The following is an 18,377-nucleotide window of genomic DNA, read 5'->3' on the forward strand; positions in this document are numbered from 1 at the left end:
TACGCATTTATCCTTGTTATACGTAAGGTTAAGGATCTTGCGGTCTGGGGGAATTTTCGGAGGTTGGTGTCGTGGTCCTGCTGGTCGTGGCCGCAGATGGTGACATTATCGAGATTGGGAATGTTGCCCGTAAACCGTACCGGTCAACCATTCGGTCCATCTTGCGCTGGAACACCGAGACCCCGTTACTGACACCGAAGGGAACCCTTAAGAAGTGGTAGAGCCGCCCAGCTGCCTCAAAGGCATTGTACTTGCGGTCACTAGTGCGGATGGGGAGCTGGTGGTAGGCGGACTTAAGATCCACCGTGGAGAAGACCTTGTAATGCGCGATCCTGTTTACCAGGTCGGATATGAGAGGGTACGCGTCCAGCTGCATAAACCTGTTGATGGTCTGACTGTAGTCGATGACCATTCTATGCTTCTCTCCGGTCTTTACCACCACTACTTAAGCTCTCCAGGGACTGTTGCTAGCTTCAATGACTCATTCCCTCAGTAGCCTTTGGGCCTCTGACCTAATAAAGATCCGATCCTGGGCACTGTACTGTCTGTTCCTGGTGGCGACGGATTTGCAATCCTGGGTGAGGTTTGCATACAGGGAAGGCGGATCGACCTTGAGGGTCGCAGACAGTGAGGGGGGTATAAGGCCGCCGAATTTGAAAGTTAGACTTTGGAGATTGCACTGGAAGTCTAACCCTAGGAGTGTGGCCGCGCAGAGGTGGGGAAGGACGTAGAGCCGGTAATTTTTAAACTCCCTTCCCTGGACCGTGAGGTTTGCTACACAAAACCCCTTTATCTCTACTGAGTGGGAACCGGAGGCCAGGGAGATGTTTTGATTAACGGGGTGGACGGGGAGAGAACAGCGCCCTACCGTGTCGGGGTGTATGAAGCTCTCCGTGCTCCCAGAGTCGATTAAGCAGGACATCTCGTGCCCGTTGATTAGTACTGTTGTTGTAGCAGTTGAGAGTGTTCGAGGCCGGGACTGGTCCAGGGTCGCCGAGGCTAATCGCGGCAGCAGTTGAGTGTTCTCTTCGGGCTGTGTGTGGTCAGCCGAGCTGGGGTCCTGGGAGTCCATCCAAGATGGCGGCGCCCATTGGTCGCACATGGCTGGGGGTGCACAAAATGGCGGCGCCCATCCATCGCACGCGGCGTCCACAGGACAAGGTGGAGATGCCCAGGGGTCACACATGGCCCTGGAGGATGAAGATGGTGGTGCTTGCTGGCCGCACGGGGCCCGTGGAGAGGGTTGTGGTGGCGGTCCGCATTCGCCACCGGAGACCGCAGCGACCGCACGGGCCTGGCATACCACCACGAAGTGGCCCTTTTTACCTCATCCCTTGCAGATGGATGCGCGGGCCGGACGGCGCGGCCGGGGGTGCTTGGCCTGCCCGCAGATGTAGCAGCGGGGCCCCCCCGGGGTTGCTAGGCCGCCTTGCAGCACAAGCTTGTGGGGGGATGGGAGATGTCTTGGGGCCGGCTGCGGAGGGGTTCCACGCTGCCCAGGGGGCTGCCGCGCAGTCAGGGACGTAAGCGCGGGCGTTTCAGGAGGGCACATCCAGGGAGCCTGCAAGGGACCAGGCCTCCTTGAGGACTAGGGTGTCTTTCTTCAGCAATCGCTGGCGGATTTGGGAGGACAGCATACCTGCAACGAAAGCGTCCCGGATCAAAAGTTCTGTGTGGTCACTCACCGAAACTTGCGGGCAGCTGCAGTTTCAACACCAGGAGTGCACGGTAGAATTCTTCCAGCGATTTCCCCAGGGATTTGTTGCCTCGTTGCTAGCAGATGTCGAGCGTAGATCTGGTTTACCCGGCGAATATAATGTCGTTTTAGCAGCTCCATTGCTGCATCGAAGTCGTCCGCATCCTCGATGAGGGTGTAAATTTCCAGGCTCACCCTCGAGTGTAGGACTTGCAATTTCTGTTTTCCCATGGGTGTGTTTTCGGCTGTTCCGAGATATCCGTTAAAACACGCCTGCCAGTGCTTGAAGGTTGCGGCTTGGTTTGCCGCGTGGGGGCTGAGTTGCAGACACTCCGGCTTGATTCAGAGCTCCATCCTTTTAAATCTAGCTTATTAAATTGATGCGCGATCAATGACCACTAAAGCGAGGTTGTAGTCCAACTGAAGGCTTTAATAAGCTAGATGTTTCCCCCAGCATCTCAGGTACAGAAAAAAGGCTGCTGGGGCGGCATGGGCTCTTATACCCCACCTTGCAGGGCGGAGCTACCATACAGCTTGACCAATTGGAAACATACAATATCTACCAATGGTGTTCCGGCATTACCTGGTACCGTAATATCTCTACACAGACTACCACATGGGGGCAAAATCCACGCAAACACGGGGAGAATGTGCAAACTCCACACTGACAGTGACCCAGAGCGAGGATCGAACCTGGGAGCTCTGCACCGTGACGCAGATGTGCTAACCACTGCACCACCGTGCTGCCTTGCTTATCCCATCTTTATCAATTAACTAATTAAACAAATACATGAATTTCAAATCTTTCAATGCATATTAACTTGGACAATATTCAAGCACCCAAGCATCTTCTTTAAATAAGCATTGTGCTCTTTTCATATGCGATTGTCAGACAAGACACCAGTAAAGAATTCCAATCCAAAATTGAACAGAAACCCAAGAAAGCAAGCATCATAATTTTCCCAGTTCAGCCCTTGGTTTAACACCTTAGGACTACTGGAGGCCATCAATAGAAAGCTTAGTTTTGTCTTGCACTAACGTGGGGCCAGGAAGAGCAAGAGTGATTCTCTTTGTGGCAAAACAGAACTGGCCTGCACTTGCACGCTTTTATTTACCTGGTCCCCATTCCCCCAACCCTGAAAATAAATGAGCTCCTGTTGCCATCAGTCAGTCCTGACAAACCGATAAGCTGTCTCAGGAGGCCAGACAGTCATTTTAACTTGCTGGAATTAATCACGAAACCCAAATTCCAGCCAGCCCCATTCCAACCCAAAGAAATTCTCTTGCATTCTTTCACTGATGCAGTCAGTGTCCTACACTATTCACACAATGTACACTAAAATTAACACACAATCAATTTTAGCTAAAAGAAAAATGCACATGTTCAACAAGAGTACACTTTAGGCAATTATTAGGCAATCATTTAAATGCATTCATCTCAGGACTCAAAGGGTCCTCCTGACCCTCTCTTGTCCTAACCCCAACCCGCTCGCTAATCCTCCCATCCCCTTGAATTTTTCATGAGGGGTAATATTTATTAGAGTCTTTTTGTTTGGTCGTTGTGCTATCTTATCTATTGAAAGAAGGAAACCTTAAAAATGTTCAACACAAACATAAATGGTAATGTTGCTCGGTCACTGCATCACCTAATAAAGGCCCTCGAAAACTAAAAGGTAGCCCTGAAGATCAAATGTTTGTCCCTGAGAAAATAAAGCTAGGCAGTTTTGTTCCTTCAAATTAAAACCCTTAATTCAATTATGTCATTATGCCTTTCGTCCAAGTGACTGCAATGAAAAAATTAACATAAGTCCAGGAAATTCGCGATTGCCATTAGGCCAAGATAATCCAGTTTTCATGGTTCTGCAAAGGTATTGGCACAATATTGGCAAGAATAATTTCCTGGGGCTTTTGTGTTGAAACAAATATACAGACATGCCAAGGACATCCTGGGCCATTGTTATAAGATAGTCACAAATAGCAACATTTTGTTCTGCTCTGAACCCTTTCCCTCCCATCCAAACCACGATGAGGTTATCCTCGTCCTCATCTTTCATCGGTTCCAGCCTTAGTATTCAATGCCATTTCTGTTACTTCCAGCGTGGTATCACCACCAAACATATTTTCCCCTGCCCTCCTTTCAGCAATCTTAAGGGGCCACTCCCTCCATGGCACCCCCGTATACTCTTCCCACACCTCCATTCCCTACAGTACCATTCCAGGTAAGTGCAGGAGATGCAATCTCTGTTCTTTCACCTTCTCCCCATAAAATGCCCTAAACACTCCTTCCAAGTGGAACATCAACTTAATTGCACTTCTCTCCATTTTGAAAACTGTATCCACTGCTCACAATATGGTCTTCGCTGCACAGGGGAGATCAAATGCAGGCCAAATGGAAATAATGACCACTTTGCAGAACAGCTCTGTACAGTCCGCAGTCCATATGACCCTGAAATTCCTGTCCCTTGTCATTTCAATTGTCCACCTTGCTCCCACTCTGATGTTTCTGCCCTTGGCCTGCTACAATGTTTGAATGAAGGTCAATGCAAAATCAAGGAACAGTACCCAAGCTGGGCACTGCAGCCTTCTGAACTCAACACGGAGATCACTAATTTTAGATCATAACCTCTGCCCTCATCTTGTTTGTGGGTTTATTTTTGGTTCAACGTTCTCTCATTTCTTTCACCTGATGAAAGAGCTGCACTCCGAAAGCTAATGATTCCAAACAAAGCTGTTGGACTTTAACCTGGTGTTGTAAGACTTCTTACTGAACTTCTGTGTAGGTACAGTAAAGATCTGAGGGACTCCACCAACACCCACGACCTCCAGGTATTTCCGCACAACGTCTCAACTAACCACCCACAACCCCCCATGGGATTCCAGCCCAACCACATGGGACTCCCCCTCCCCTTTTCATTACTTTTTTGAGTTTAGTGATTACAGAGTGTGGAGAAACAAAATAGATACTTACCAGCCACTATGACACTGTCATTACGTGCTGGACCAAACTTTAATGTCATCTCATGTTTGTGCTTGTGAACAGCCAAGTGATCCTCATTCGTGAAGCGCTGCAACAACAATTCAATTTATTTGGACCATAATTCACAAATATTAACATCAATAGACTCTATTAATAATTTTGTACACATTTTTTCATATTTTTCCCTTTAAAACCACACAGTTTCTACGGAGTCAGTCTCCACCGAGTAGCACTATACTCCGTATGCTTCACCCAATGTCTATGTCTATGTATTTATATTGCTTTTATCGCATGGCCTAAATCTAAATCTAATCAGAAAGGAAAAATCAATAATTTTCACACCAGAAAATACTCAAATTTTCAAAACTGGGTAGGCATAGTGTTCCTATTTTCTACACCAGTATTGTTGTCACATCTCTGAGCAGGTCTACCAATTAAAAATACTTATATTTATATTGCACCTTCAGGGTCACAAAGCATCTCAAGGCACTTTACAGCCCATTAAATACTTTTTGAAGTATAAATATTGGGCAAAATTGTCCCCACATTTTGGGTGAGAATCACAGGATGATTCCTGCCTGGGCACAAACCAGATTGCAATTCACCCACAATTACTGAAAAATCCCATGCTTAGGGCGGGATTTACCGACTGTTCACGCCAGCCCCCCCCCCCCCCTCGTCCCATCACTAACTGTCCGCGTCACCACCACCCCACACACCACTCAGGCATGAGGGTGACCCGGCCTCACTCCAATCCATCCTCGTAGGCATCGAGGCTTTGGCGCGCGCCCCCACCCCAACTTTAAGGCGATCCCCCTTTCTCCCCCCTTTCAGGCCCCCCCATTCAGGTAATAATTTTTTTAATATAAATTTTAGAGTACCCAATTATTTTCTTCCAATTAAGGGGCAATTTAGTGCAGTCAATCCGCCCATTTTTTGGGTTATGGGCATGTGACCCACGCAGAAACGGGGAGAATGTGCAAACTCCACACAGAAGGTGACCCAGGGCCGGGATCAAACTCGGGTCCTCGGTGCAGAGAGGCAACAGTGCTAACCACTGCACCGCCCTCCATTCAGGTAACAATAATAATTTTTATTAGTGTCACAAGTAGGCTTACATGAAATGAAATGAAATGAAAATTGCTTATTGTCACAAGTAGGCTTCAAATAAAGTTACTGTGAAAAGCCCGTAGTCGCCACATTCCGGCGCCTGTTCGGGGAGGCTGTTACGGGAATTGAACCGTGCTGCTGGCCTGCCTTCAAAGCCAGTGATTTAGCCCTGTGCTAAACAGCCCCTCCATTAACACTGCAATGAAGTTGCTATGAAAATCTCCTTGTCGTCACACTCCAGCGCCTGTACAGGTGCACTGAGGGAGAATTCAGAATGTCCTAACAAGCACGTCTTTCAGGACTGGAGGGAGGAAACCGGAGCACTCGGAGGAAACCCATGCAGACATGGGGAGAACATGCAGACTCTACACAGACAGTGACCCAAGCCGGGAATCCCCCCATTTCAGCACACCTCCTTCACCCCCCACCCTTCATACCCATCCTCATACCCCCGCTTATACCCCCCTTCACACCCCCACTCTTCATACACCTCTTCAGGCCTCCCCCTTCAGATCCCTTTTTCACGGGCATGGCTCCCCTCAGATCGTGCCGGGAACTGCTGTTCGGGCGCATCGCATGCGGCCCGGCGCCCAGTGCGAAGCCAGCTTTTGGCCTATCCCAGCGAGATCGGCACTGAGCGCAATGGGGTATGGAAATGCGCCTGGAATGGAAATCAGTTCATTAGAAATTGGATGACACCAAACAAAAATTACATCCCCAGTACTTTTCCAATCGTCAGACAGCAAAGATTTCTATCCCAACTATTTTGAGTTGCACTGAAAACTAGGTATTAAATAAGGAAAAGCAGTATTTTAACTGGGTAGTACCTAGTTCTAATTTACTGAGTGTAAACTACTTTTGTTATAACATGTAAGGGCAGAAATTAGAAAGCTCAAAGCCAGCACATGCCCGTGTCTTAGATTAGGATACAATATGAAAACCCCAATACTGCAGGTTCTCAAAAATGTTAAACAAGGTTCTGCACAAAAATGGAAAACCTCACCATTTTTGCCCTGTATTAGCCTATTTAATGTAGTACCAGGTACCTGAGAGTAAATCACACTGCTAAACTACTTTTACACTTTGAAGGTCATGCATACCCTTAAGCATACAATTGCACCCAAAAATGGAATTGAGCAAAAGGTGTTGTATTACCTGGCCACATCCAGGAGCAGTACAAACAAAAGGTCTGTCATCACTCATGTTCAGTAGATCCGCCTCACCTGCATCAACAATTAAATGCATAATTTTTAAAAAACATTCCAACGAAAACCTCTTGATCTCATTACTGACAAATTATGGACACATTATGTGGAGGCCATGTTGTAGTTGTTGTCACTGGACTAGTAATCCAGAGACTGAGGGCAATGCTTTGGAGACCCGGGTTCAAATCCCACTACAGTTGATGGTGGAATACAAATTAAATCATTATCTGGAATTAAAATTCTAATGATGACTGATGTATCTCTGTGTCTAATCGGAACCCAAATAACAGAGATTCTAGGATGCGCTTCTTGGTAAAGTTATTTGAAACTTTATTCGTCAGCTTTAGGTCTACTGATGAAGTCAATTTTTCAATACAAAGTTAGGAAGTTCCAACTAGCCCTGCAACAAGCTAGTCAGATCGATTGTCTTTGGCAAATACAGTGATTGAGTTCTAAAATACAACTCGGTAATTCTTCAGAACATAATACACAGTACAAAACGAAACAAAAGAAAAAATGGTGATTTGCAAAGCAAGCAAGAGAATAGGTTTCAGAGTTTAGGTAAGAATGATACCGGAATAGACAAAGTGTTTTCTCATCCCGACAACTGGTCTTTTAAGGAGATTACTATCTTTAAAGTTCCGCCCTCTGTACAGTTGTGATTGATTTTAACTAATTTATAATTCACTTAATTCGATCAAAGTGTCTGTGTCAAATTTAAGAGATAAACGATTTGCTGTAATTTTCCATGATGGTCTGAGCGAAACACATTTCCCACAAGAAATTATCACTATGGGCTGACTAGCCGTTACAATCGAAACGGAACTGGGATGTCAGCCCAGTTCTCCATAACACAAAGGGTCGTTTTTGCTATGCGGCCTTGTACTCACTAGCAGTCTTCAAACAACTTGCAAAATGTGAACATTGAGTCTTATCTGACTAATTCACAAGTAGTCAGCTATTTCTCACTCTCATGGTTAATATATTTTGATTTAGTTAATTACTCTTAAGGATTAAAGGATTTTTCCAACCAGGATTTCTTCATTAAACCTTTTATTTATCTAATCTATAGCTAACCAGAAAATCTGATCTCTATCATTGACCATGAAACCATTGTCAATTGTTGTAAAAATCCAATTGGTCTGGTAATATCCTTCAGGAAAGGAAATCTGTGGTCCTTACCTACATGTGACTCCAGATGTACAGCAATGTGGCTGACTTTCAAATGCCCTCAGAAGCTACTCAGTTGCCTCAAACTGCTAAAAACAAGACAATAAGAATTAAAGAGGACGGACCACTCACCATTGACCGAGGCATCTGAAACAACAATGGCAAACTCAGCCTTGTTGACACTGTAAAGCCCTTCTTACTAACATCTGGGAGTCTGTGCCAAAATTGGCACAGCTGTCTCACAGACTAGTCAGGCAATAGCCTGATATACTCGTACTCAATGAAGCATACATTTCAGACAATGTCTCAGATAGCACCATCACAATTCCAGGGTATGTCCTGTTCTATCGGCAGAACAGACCCAGCAGAGGTGGCAGCAGAGTTGGGAGTTGCCCTGGAAGTCCTCAACATTGATTCCTGGCCCCATGAGGACTTATGGCATCAGATAAAAGATGGGCAAGGAAACCTACTGCTGATTACCACGTACTGTCCCCATTCAGCTGATGAATCAGAACTACTCCATGTTGAACACCACTTGAAGGAAGCACTGAGGCTGGCAAGGCTGCAGAATGTACTTCAGGTGGGGGACTTCAATGTCCATCATAAAATGCGGCTCTAGCACCATTACTGACTGAACTGGCCATTTCCTAAAGGATATAGATGCTACACTGGCCTTTGGCCGGTGGTGAGGGAACAAACAAGAGGCTAAAACAAAGTTGCCAACCTGCCTGCCACAGATGCATCTGTCCATGACAGTATCGGTAGAAAGGATCGCCACAAGGATCCTTGTGGAGACATCAGGCGCAATCAAATGCACTCATCCCGCCTGACTCGGTGAAGCGACAAGGCCATTAAATCTTGTGGATTTACGACGCACAGAACGCCTCACGAGATCTAACGCGATCTTGTGAGACGTCGTGATCTGGATCTTGCCCCACGAGGGCGAGATCCAGATTGACATATTTAAGTGAGCCATTAGACTCATTTAAATATGTCTGCACCCAATTCTCCCGAGGCCCAGGAACAAACGGCCACGCCTGGGAGACCTCGCAATGCGTCATTTAGCACTGGCCCACACAAACGTGGACCAGGCGTAACGTCACCTGGGGGGGGGGTCTCCCAGGCCTTTGGAATCCCCCAGGTAGTCAGGCTCTGGGCAGAGCGGTACCCTGGCACACACTCTGGCACCCAAGCACCTTGGCAATACAAACCTGCCACCTTGGCACTGCCACCCGGAAACCCTGGCAGTGCCACCCTGGCTCTATCAGGGTGCCCAAGTGGCACTGCCAGGATGCCTGGGTGGCACTGCCAGGCTGGCAGGGGAACTGTCAGGGTGCCAGGTTGGCAATGCCAAGGTGCCTGGGTGCCATGTTGCCCGTGCCAGGGATTTAGCCTGGGGGTGCCCATAAGAGGTGGGGTGAGGGGGAAGCTCGAGGACCCCGTAAGAGGCAAGTTGGGACAGTGGGGTGAGGGGTGGGGGGGTTCCAGAGACTGCAATGGGGTGTCCAAGGAGGGGGGGGTCAAGAGATTGGGGCAGCATTTAAAAATGGTGCCCTCATCTCTCCCTGAAATGACTAGCTGAGCAAGTCAATACAGGAATTGAGGTTATTGCGGCCTTGACAGGGCATTCCAGAGCGAAGCTAGAAGCTAGATTGGATTTCGGCGGGAGCGGTGCGCAAGTGATTTCTGGGAGGTAAGTTTCTGCTTTAAAAACACTTACTTTCACAGGAGCAGGCCATTGGATTTCGGCGGGAGCGGTGCGCAAGTGATTTCTGGGAGGTAAGTTTCTCCTTTAAAAACACTTACTTTCACAGGAGCAGGCCATTGGATTTCGGCAGGAGCGATGCGCAAGTGATTTCTGGGAGGTAAGTTTCTCCTTTAAAAACACTTACTTTCACAGGAGCAGGCCATTGGATTTCGGCGGGAGCGGTGCGCAAGTGATTTCTGGGAGGTAAGTTTCTCCTTTAAAAACACTAAAGCACTTCTTTTCTGTTTTATTTTTTTTTCGACCCGCGGACTTCTGGGAAGGCCCCCCCCCCCCCCACCAATAAATTCTGGTGGAGCGGAACCCCGAGACACTACACGTGTAGTGTCTCCCACCCACCCTCCTCCTCTAACCTAATAATAAGATCCATTGGTGTGAGGTAAGTGCCATATTATATTATTATTTTATCTTTTTTTTTTAATTTACTGATTAGCCAGATCTTGGTTGGAAGTTAGAGGGATGGCAGGGAAGGGAGTGCAATGTTCCTCCTGCAGGATGGTTGAGGTGAGGGATGCCGTTAGTGTCCCTGCTGATTTTACCTGCAGGAAGTGCAGCCATCTCCAGCTCCTCCAAGACCGAGTTAGGGAACAGGAGCTGGAGTTGGATGAACTTCGGATCATTCGGGAGGCAGAGGGGGTCATAGATAGCAGCTTCAGGGAATTAGTTACACCAAAGATTGGAGATAGATGGGTAACTGTAAGAGGGACTGGGAAAAAACAGTCAGTGCAGGGATCCCCTGCGGTCGTTCCCCTGAGTAACAAGTATACCGCTTTGGATACTTGTGGGGGGGGGGACTTACCAGGGGTAAGCCATGGGGTACGGGCCTCTGGCACGGAGTCTGTCCCTGTTGCTCAGAATGGAAGGGGGGAGAGGAGCAGAGCATTAGTAATTGGGGACTCGATAGTCAGGGGCACAGATAGGAGATTTTGTGGGAGCGCGAGAGACTCACGGTTGGTATGTTGCCTCCCAGGTGCATGGGTACGTGATGTCTCGGATCGTGTTTTCCTGGTCCTTAAGGGGGAGGGGGAGCAGCCCCAAGTCGTGGTCCACATTGGCACGAACGACATAGGTAGGAAAGGGGACAAGGATGTCAGGCAGGCTTTCAGGGAGCTAGGATAGAAGCTCAGAACAAGTACAAACAGAGTTGTTATCTCTGGGTTGTTGCCCGTGCCACGTGATAATGAGATGAGGAATAGGGAGAGAGAGCAATTAAATGCGTGGCTACAGGGATGGTGCAGGCGGGAGGGATTCAGATTTCTGGATAACTGGGGCTCTTTCTGGGGAAGGTGGGACCTCTTCAGACAGGATGGTCTACATCTGAACCTGCGGGGCACAAATATCCTGGGGGGGAGATTTGTTAGTGCTCTTTGGGGGGGGTTTAAGCTAATGCAGCAGGGGCATGGGAACCTGGATTGTAGTTTTAGGGTACGGGAGAATGAGAGTATAGAGGTCAGGAGCACAGATTTGACTTCGCAGGAGGGGGTCAGTGTTCAGGTAGGTGGTTTGAAGTGTGTCTACTTCAATGCCAGGAGTATACGAAATAAGGTAGGGGAACTGGCAGCATGGGTTGGTACCTGGGACTTCGATGTTGTGGCCATTTCGGAGACATGGATAGAGCAGGGACAGGAATGGATGTTGCAGGTTCCGGGGTTTAGGTGTTTTAGTAAGTTCAGAGAAGGAGGCAAAAGAGGGGGAGGTGTGGCGCTTCTAGTCAAGAGCAGTATTACGGTGGCGGAGAGGATGCAAGATGGGGACTCTTCTTCCGAGGTAGTATGGGCTGAGGTTAGAAACAGGAAAGGAGAGGTCACCCTGTTGGGAGTTTTCTATAGGCCTCCAAATAGTTTTAGGGATGTAGAGGAAAGGATGGCGAGGATGATCCTGGATAAGAGCGAAAGTAACAGGGTAGTTATTATGGGAGACTTTAACTTTCCAAATGTTGACTGGAAAAGATATAGTTCGAGTACAGTAGATGGGTCGTTTTTTGTACAGTGTGTGCAGGAGGGTTTCCTGACACAATATGTTGACAGGCCAACAAGAGGCGAGGCCACGTTGGATTTGGTTTTGGGTAATGAACCAGGCCAGGTGTTGGATTTGGAGGTAGGAGAGCACTTTGGGGACAGTGACCACAATTCGGTGGCGTTTACGTTAGTGATGGAAAGGGATAAGTATACACCGCAGGGCAAGAGTTATAGCTGGGGGAAGGGCAATTATGATGCCATTAGGCATGACTTGGGGGGGATAGGTTGGAGAAGTAGGCTGCAAGTGTTGGGCACACTGGATAAGTGGAGCTTGTTCAAGGAACAGCTACTGCGTGTTCTTGATAAGTACCTACCGGTCAGGCAGGGAGGAAGGCGTCGAGCGAGGGAACTGTGGTTTACCAAAGAAGTGGAATCGCTTGTTAAGAGGAAGAAGGAGGCCTATGTGAAGATGAGGTGTGAAGTTTTAGTTGGGGCGCTTGATAGTTACAAGGTAGTGAGGAAGGATCTAAAGAGAGAGCTAAGACGAGCAAGGAGGGGACATGAGAAGTATTTGGCGGGTAGGATCAAGGAAAACCCAAAAGCTTTCTATAGGTATGTCAGGAATAAAAGAATGACTAGGGTAAGAGTAGGGCCAGTCAAGGACAGGGATGGGAAGTTGTGTGTGGAGTCTGAAGAGATAGGCGAGATACTAAATGAATATTTTTCATCAGTATTCACTCAGGAAAAAGATAATGTTGTGGAGGAGAATGCTGAGACCCAGACTATTAGAATAGATGGCATTGAGGTACGTAGGGAAGAGGTGTTGGCAATTCTGGACAGGCTGAAAATAGATATGTCACCGGGGCCTGATGGGATTTATCCTAGGATTCTCTGGGAAGCCAGGGAAGAGATTGCTGGGCCTTTGGCTTTGATTTTTATGTCATCATTGGCTACAGGAATAGTGCCAGAGGACTGGAGGATAGCAAATGTGGTCCCTTTGTTCAAAAAGGGGAGTAGAGACAACCCCGGCAACTATAGACCGGTGAGCCTCATGTCTGTTGTGGGTAAAGTCTTGGAGGGGATTATAAGAGACAAGATTTATAATCATCTAGATAGGAATTATCATAGAATGATCATAGAATTTACAGTGCAGAAGGAGGCCATTCGGCCCATCGAGTCTGCACCGGCTCTTGGAAAGAGCATCCTACCCGAAGGCAACACCTCCACCCTATTCCCATAACCCAGTAACCCCACCCAACACTAAGGGCAATTTTGGACACTAAGGGCAATTTTTTATCATGGCCAATCCACCTAACCTGCACATCTTTGGACTGTGGGAGGAAACCGGAGCACCCGGAGGAAACCCACGCACACACGGGGAGGACGTGCAGACTCTGCACAGACAGTGACCCAAGCCGGAATCGAACCTGGGACCCTGGAGCTGTGAAGCAATTGTGCTATCCACAAGGCTACCGTGCTGCCCCTGTATAGGCCTTTATTGTGCTATCCACAAGGCTACCGTGCTGCCCCTGTTGGCCTTTATTGGTAGAGGAATAATATGATCAGGGATAGTCAGCATGGCTTTGTGAAGGGTAGGTCATGCCTCACAAACCTTATCGAGTTCTTTGAGAAGGTGACGGAACAGGTAGACGAGGGTAGAGCAGTTGATGTGGTGTATTTGGATTTCAGTAAAACGTTTGATAAGGTTCCCCACGGTAGGCTATTGCAGAAAATACGGAGGCTGGGGATTGAGGGTGATTTAGAGATGTGGGTCAGAAATAGGCTAGCTGAAAGTAGACAGAGGGTGGTGGTTGATGGGAAATGTTCAGAATGGAGTTCAGTTACAAGTGGCGTACCACAAGGATCTGTTCTGGGGCCGTTGCTGTTTGTCATTTTTATCAACGACCTAGAGGAGGGCGCAGAAGGGTGGGTGAGTAAATTTGCAGACGACACTAAAGTCGGTGGTGTTGTCGACATTGCGGAAGGATGTAGCAGGTTTCAGAGGGACATAGATAAGCTGCAGAGCTGGGCTGAGAGGTGGCAAATGGAGTTTAGTGTAGAGAAGTGTGAGGTGATTCACTTTGGAAGGAATACCAGGAATGCGGAAACTTTGGCTAATGGTAAAGTTCTTGGAAGTGTGGATGAGCAGAGGGATCTAGGTGTCCATGTACATAGATCCCTGAAAGTTGCCACCCAGGTTGATAGGGTTGTGAAGAAGGCCTATGGAGTTTTGGCCTTTATTGGTAGAGGGATTGAGTTCCGGAGTCATGAGGTCATGTTGCAGCTGTACAAAACTCTGGTACGGCCGCATTTGGAGTATTGCGTACAGTTCTGGTCACCGCATTATAGGAAGGACGTGGAAGATTTGGAGTGGGTGCAGAGGAGATTTACCAGGATGTTGCCTGGTATGGAGGGAAAATCTTATGAGGAAAGGCTGAGCGACTTGAGGTTGTTTTCGTTGGAGAGAAGAAGGTTAAGAGGAGACTTAATAGAGGCATACAAAATGATCAGGGGGTGAGATAGGGTGGACAGTGAAGGCCTTCTCCCGTGGATGGAAATGGCTAGCACGAGGGGACATAGCTTTAAACTGAGGGGTAATAGATATAGGACAGAGGTCAGAGGTAGGTTCTTTACGCAAAGAGTAGTGAGGCCGTGGAATGCCCTACCTGCTACAGTAGTGAACTCGCCAACATTGAGGGCATTTAAAAGTTTATTGGATAAGCATATGGATGATAATGGCATAGTGTAGGTTAGATGGCTTTTGTTTCGGTGCAACATCGTGGGCCGAAGGGCCTGTACTGCGCTGTATCGTTCCATGTTCTATGTTCTATAACGACAGAATCCCATTTAATAGCGGGGTTGGTCTCAGTGCTGCAGGCTATATGCGCTCAAAATGGGACTCCATTGTTAAATGGCGCCCATAGCATCATCTTCACATAGGCACTACCACTGTGCTACTGTAGAGCAAGAACAGATCTTGGGAAGAAAGTAGAAGCAGGCTGCGTGGCCTTGGGGAGCAATGAACATGATGTCAGGATAGAAGATCTCCAGATGAGATGAAGTCACTGATAGCCTTTGAAACAATGGTTTTATATTTGTTGATGGGTTATGGTCTGGGGGAAGTAATAGGAGATGTCAGGGAGTTGCCATTCAGCCTCAGTAGAGGCTTAGCTGATAACCTGACAACAAAAGCACCATCCTTGACAGCAGGTTTGATGACAATGTTAGAGATGGACCTGAAAGAATGGATTGCTGTAAGTTCAGAGTTGGCGTGAGTGAAGGCAGCAGGGAAATTGAGATGATGGATGTCATGCCAGCAGTTCTCAATGAAAAGATCTAGGGAGGGGAGGAGATAAAAAGGAAGGGTCCAGGTGGATCAAAATTGCTAAAGACAGGAGAAAGTGTTTGCTGTGTGGGTGAGGACACCTTGCAAAAAAGCTGACGCGGAGAGAAAGGAGACAGAAAAGGATTATCATGTTGAGCCCAAAATCCATTGAGATGGAAGCACATGTGGATCAAGTTGAGGCCTTTGTTGAGAACTGATCTTTTTAGAATCAGGAAAGTAAAGTTCAATGAGGGTACTGAAAACACAGCAAGGGGTGAGATTAGAAGAAATGAGGTCAGAGGAAAGTGAAGGAGAAGAAGAATCTGGAAAGACACTGGCACCCATGAGTTGTTGAAGTTGGCAATCCTTAACAGCTGAAAGGAAGAAAAAATATTTTTGTTAATGTACTGGATGAAGTAAAGGATAAAATGGAAAGGTGGACCAAGAACGCACTGAGATAGATTCAGTTGATGTTGCTGAAGTAGAGAGATCAAGAGCATGTATGTGCCTGCTCATGATATTTCACACTATGGAAAATAATGACTCAGGTTTCTGCAGGTAATGCTTTCACATTTCAGAGCTCTGAATTATGCTTCAGAGCTGGCCAAGATACATAATTTACAAATGCAGCATTTAAAGAGACAGCAGAGGCACTAACAATGAAGTAATAAGACATAGTCTTATGTTTCTGAGTTAAAACAAACCGAGGGTGAATTAAACAATCAAGTCAATGTATGCCAGGGGTTACTCAAGGTTGCACAAGGTCACATAAGGAGATAATAGGTCAGATAACCAAAATCATTGTCATACAGGTACGTTTTTTAAGCTGTGCCTTAAAGAAGGGAAGCAAGATAGAGGTGGAGAGATGTACGGAGGGAATTCCAGCGCTTAGTAACTACCAATGCTGGGGTGATTAAAATCGGAATGAAAAGGGGCCAGAATGAGATGAGCGGAGATATCGTGGAGGATTGTGGAGCTGGAGAAGATTACAGAGATAAGGAGCGGCAAAGGCGCAGAGTGATTTGAAAACAAGGATGAGAATTTTTTAATTGTCATGAATGCTGAGCTTTACAAGACAATTATGTTTTAAAATGTCCCCTTTAACTTAAGGGGAAACAGAATGCTCTGTAAAGGAGGACGGTGAAGTAATGATAGACACCTCAGCTCAGAGACAGTGGGGCGGCATGGCAGCACAATGGTTAGCACAGTTGCTTCATAGCTCCAGGGTCCCAGGTTCGATTCCAGGCTTTGGTCACTATCTGTGCGGAGTCTGCACATTCTCACCCTGTCTGCGTGAATTTCCTCCAGGTGCTCCGATTTACTCCCACAGTCCAAAAATGTGCAGGTTAGGTGGATTGGCTATGCTAAATTGCCCTTAGGTTAGGTGGGGTTAGTGTGGAGATAGGGATACGGGGATAGGGTGGAGGTATGGGCATAGGTGAGGTGCTCTTTCCAAGAGCCGGTGCAGACTCGATGGGCCAAATGGCCTCCTTCTGCACTGTAAATTCTATGATCTATGCCATGGAGAGAGAAACTCAAACAGAAATCCATTGAGAATTGGGGAGCAGTTTTTTAACATCTTTCCACAGTACCTCACAGGAAAAGGACCCGTGCGGCTTAGGATGCAAAGGCAAAGAAGCTACTGCTGCGCGGAAGCAGGTGGACTGTTTTTTGTGCAACAGATCAAGCAGGATGTCGGTGAGAGTTTGGTTGCTATTCAAAAGAAAGAGAAAAGATGGGGCTCTTGAGGATTTAAGAAACAGAATGTCATCAAGGTGTGCCTTGTATTTGGTAACTGTATCTGGGAAAACTCAGTCTGAGTGGAACGATTATCAAAGGACACTGGAAGTTACAACCTGGTGTGGTAGGGAGAAGTGAATCTCAGCTGGCAAGTTGGGAGCGATTATGGAACTGTTCCTGCAATGTTACATATCAGCTGGAAACACTGTCATGTGAGAGTACCTTTCAGAAATGGATGTTCAAGCAATGTACCTTTAAGAAATGGAGCTGATCATATTACCAAAGTGATGTCAGAGGGTGGGGAGAGCTGAGCTCACTTCTGCTTTTTGAATTTCAGTTTGAGAAGGCAGCTGGGAGCGTCTGTGTGTTTTGCTGTGAGCTGCAGGAAGAAACACAGAGCTGCTCTGTTGATTTCTGAAATCCAAAGACTATAAATATATTGAATGTAACCTAATGTGCTCCTATTTTTAAAGGTTTGAAGTCTTTTGAATGTTTAAAGGAACAGTTTGAAGGATTATTTAGTGTTGTAGTCTTTTGGGGTTATCTTTGAAGTAATGGGTGTTAAGATATTCAATGTTTGTTTTAAAAGGGTTAACTTGAGTTCATAGAATAAACATTGTTTTGTTTTAAAAACCACTTGTCCATTTCTGCTGTATCACACCTGGAGAGTACGCCGTGTGCTTCCCACACCACAATCTAATAAAAGTTGTGGGTCGGTTGAACTCCATGAAACACTTTGGGGTTCTGTAAACCCGGACCCATGACAACACGGTGTTGTGTTAAAGTGTTTTATCAGACATTATGGATGGGATCCTCCGTCCCGCCGCACCAGAAATCTGTCGGCGCAATGGAGAATCCCGACAGCGGAGAATACATCCCACTGTGTTTGTGTAAATTAGTTAATGCGGAACTTAAATTTTTCTTTAGTTTGGTATATTAGTTACCTGTTTAATCTATGTTGATTTCAGGCAATTATATATTTTCCAGTTCTGATGGAAGATCACCAACCTGAAATGTTAAAGCAAAAGTCTTAAAAAGTGAAATCTTGTCCTTGTTTATTTCTATTGGTCGTTTGGGAAATGGCAAGGATCAGAACAAAATGAAGACACTGCTTGATCGGAAGGCAATGTAGATCAATGAGTACAGAGGTGATAGGTCAGAACTGCACTTCATGCCAGCAGAAATGATATGAAGACTTTTATCCTCTCAACTTGAAACAGGTGTTATAGGCCTTCGCACATGTAAGTGCTGCACCTAACATGTGCTTAATACCCGCTTTCCAAAATTGGTTTGTCCAAAGGCAGCAAGCACCAACATTGGCTGAACTCATAGAAAGTAAGATTCAAGATTTTCTGCCAGCCCTAACCAAGAAGTTAATTAAATTACTTGAATTTGGAGTCAGATAGAACTGGAATGCTCCTAACATCCCAT

The 18,377-nt window shown here is 46.7% G+C and overlaps 1 protein-coding gene across 15 annotated transcripts in view; it reads right to left on the reverse strand.

Annotated features, from left to right (window-relative positions):
* atf2 (activating transcription factor 2) overlaps positions 1-18,377 on the reverse strand; it is a 282,067-nt gene that overhangs the window by 214,108 nt on the left and 49,582 nt on the right. For 8 of the 15 annotated variants that reach the window (XM_072476561.1, XM_072476517.1, XM_072476551.1 and 5 more), the window contains 4 exons: positions 17,891-17,954; positions 8,171-8,247; positions 6,939-7,006; positions 4,665-4,761 (listed from right to left, as the gene is read on the reverse strand). In XM_072476561.1, coding sequence (XP_072332662.1) covers positions 4,665-4,761; positions 6,939-6,986 — 145 coding nt within the window. In that variant the 5' untranslated portion in view covers positions 6,987-7,006; positions 8,171-8,247; positions 17,891-17,954. The remainder of the gene's footprint in view (positions 1-4,664; positions 4,762-6,938; positions 7,007-8,170; positions 8,248-17,890; positions 17,955-18,377) is intronic. The other 7 variants (XM_072476598.1, XM_072476570.1, XM_072476591.1 and 4 more) reach the window with 4 other exon arrangements.

The sequence above is a fragment of the Scyliorhinus torazame genome, chromosome 2 (assembly GCF_047496885.1).
Source record: "Scyliorhinus torazame isolate Kashiwa2021f chromosome 2, sScyTor2.1, whole genome shotgun sequence".
Classification (NCBI taxonomy): domain Eukaryota; kingdom Metazoa; phylum Chordata; class Chondrichthyes; order Carcharhiniformes; family Scyliorhinidae; genus Scyliorhinus; species Scyliorhinus torazame.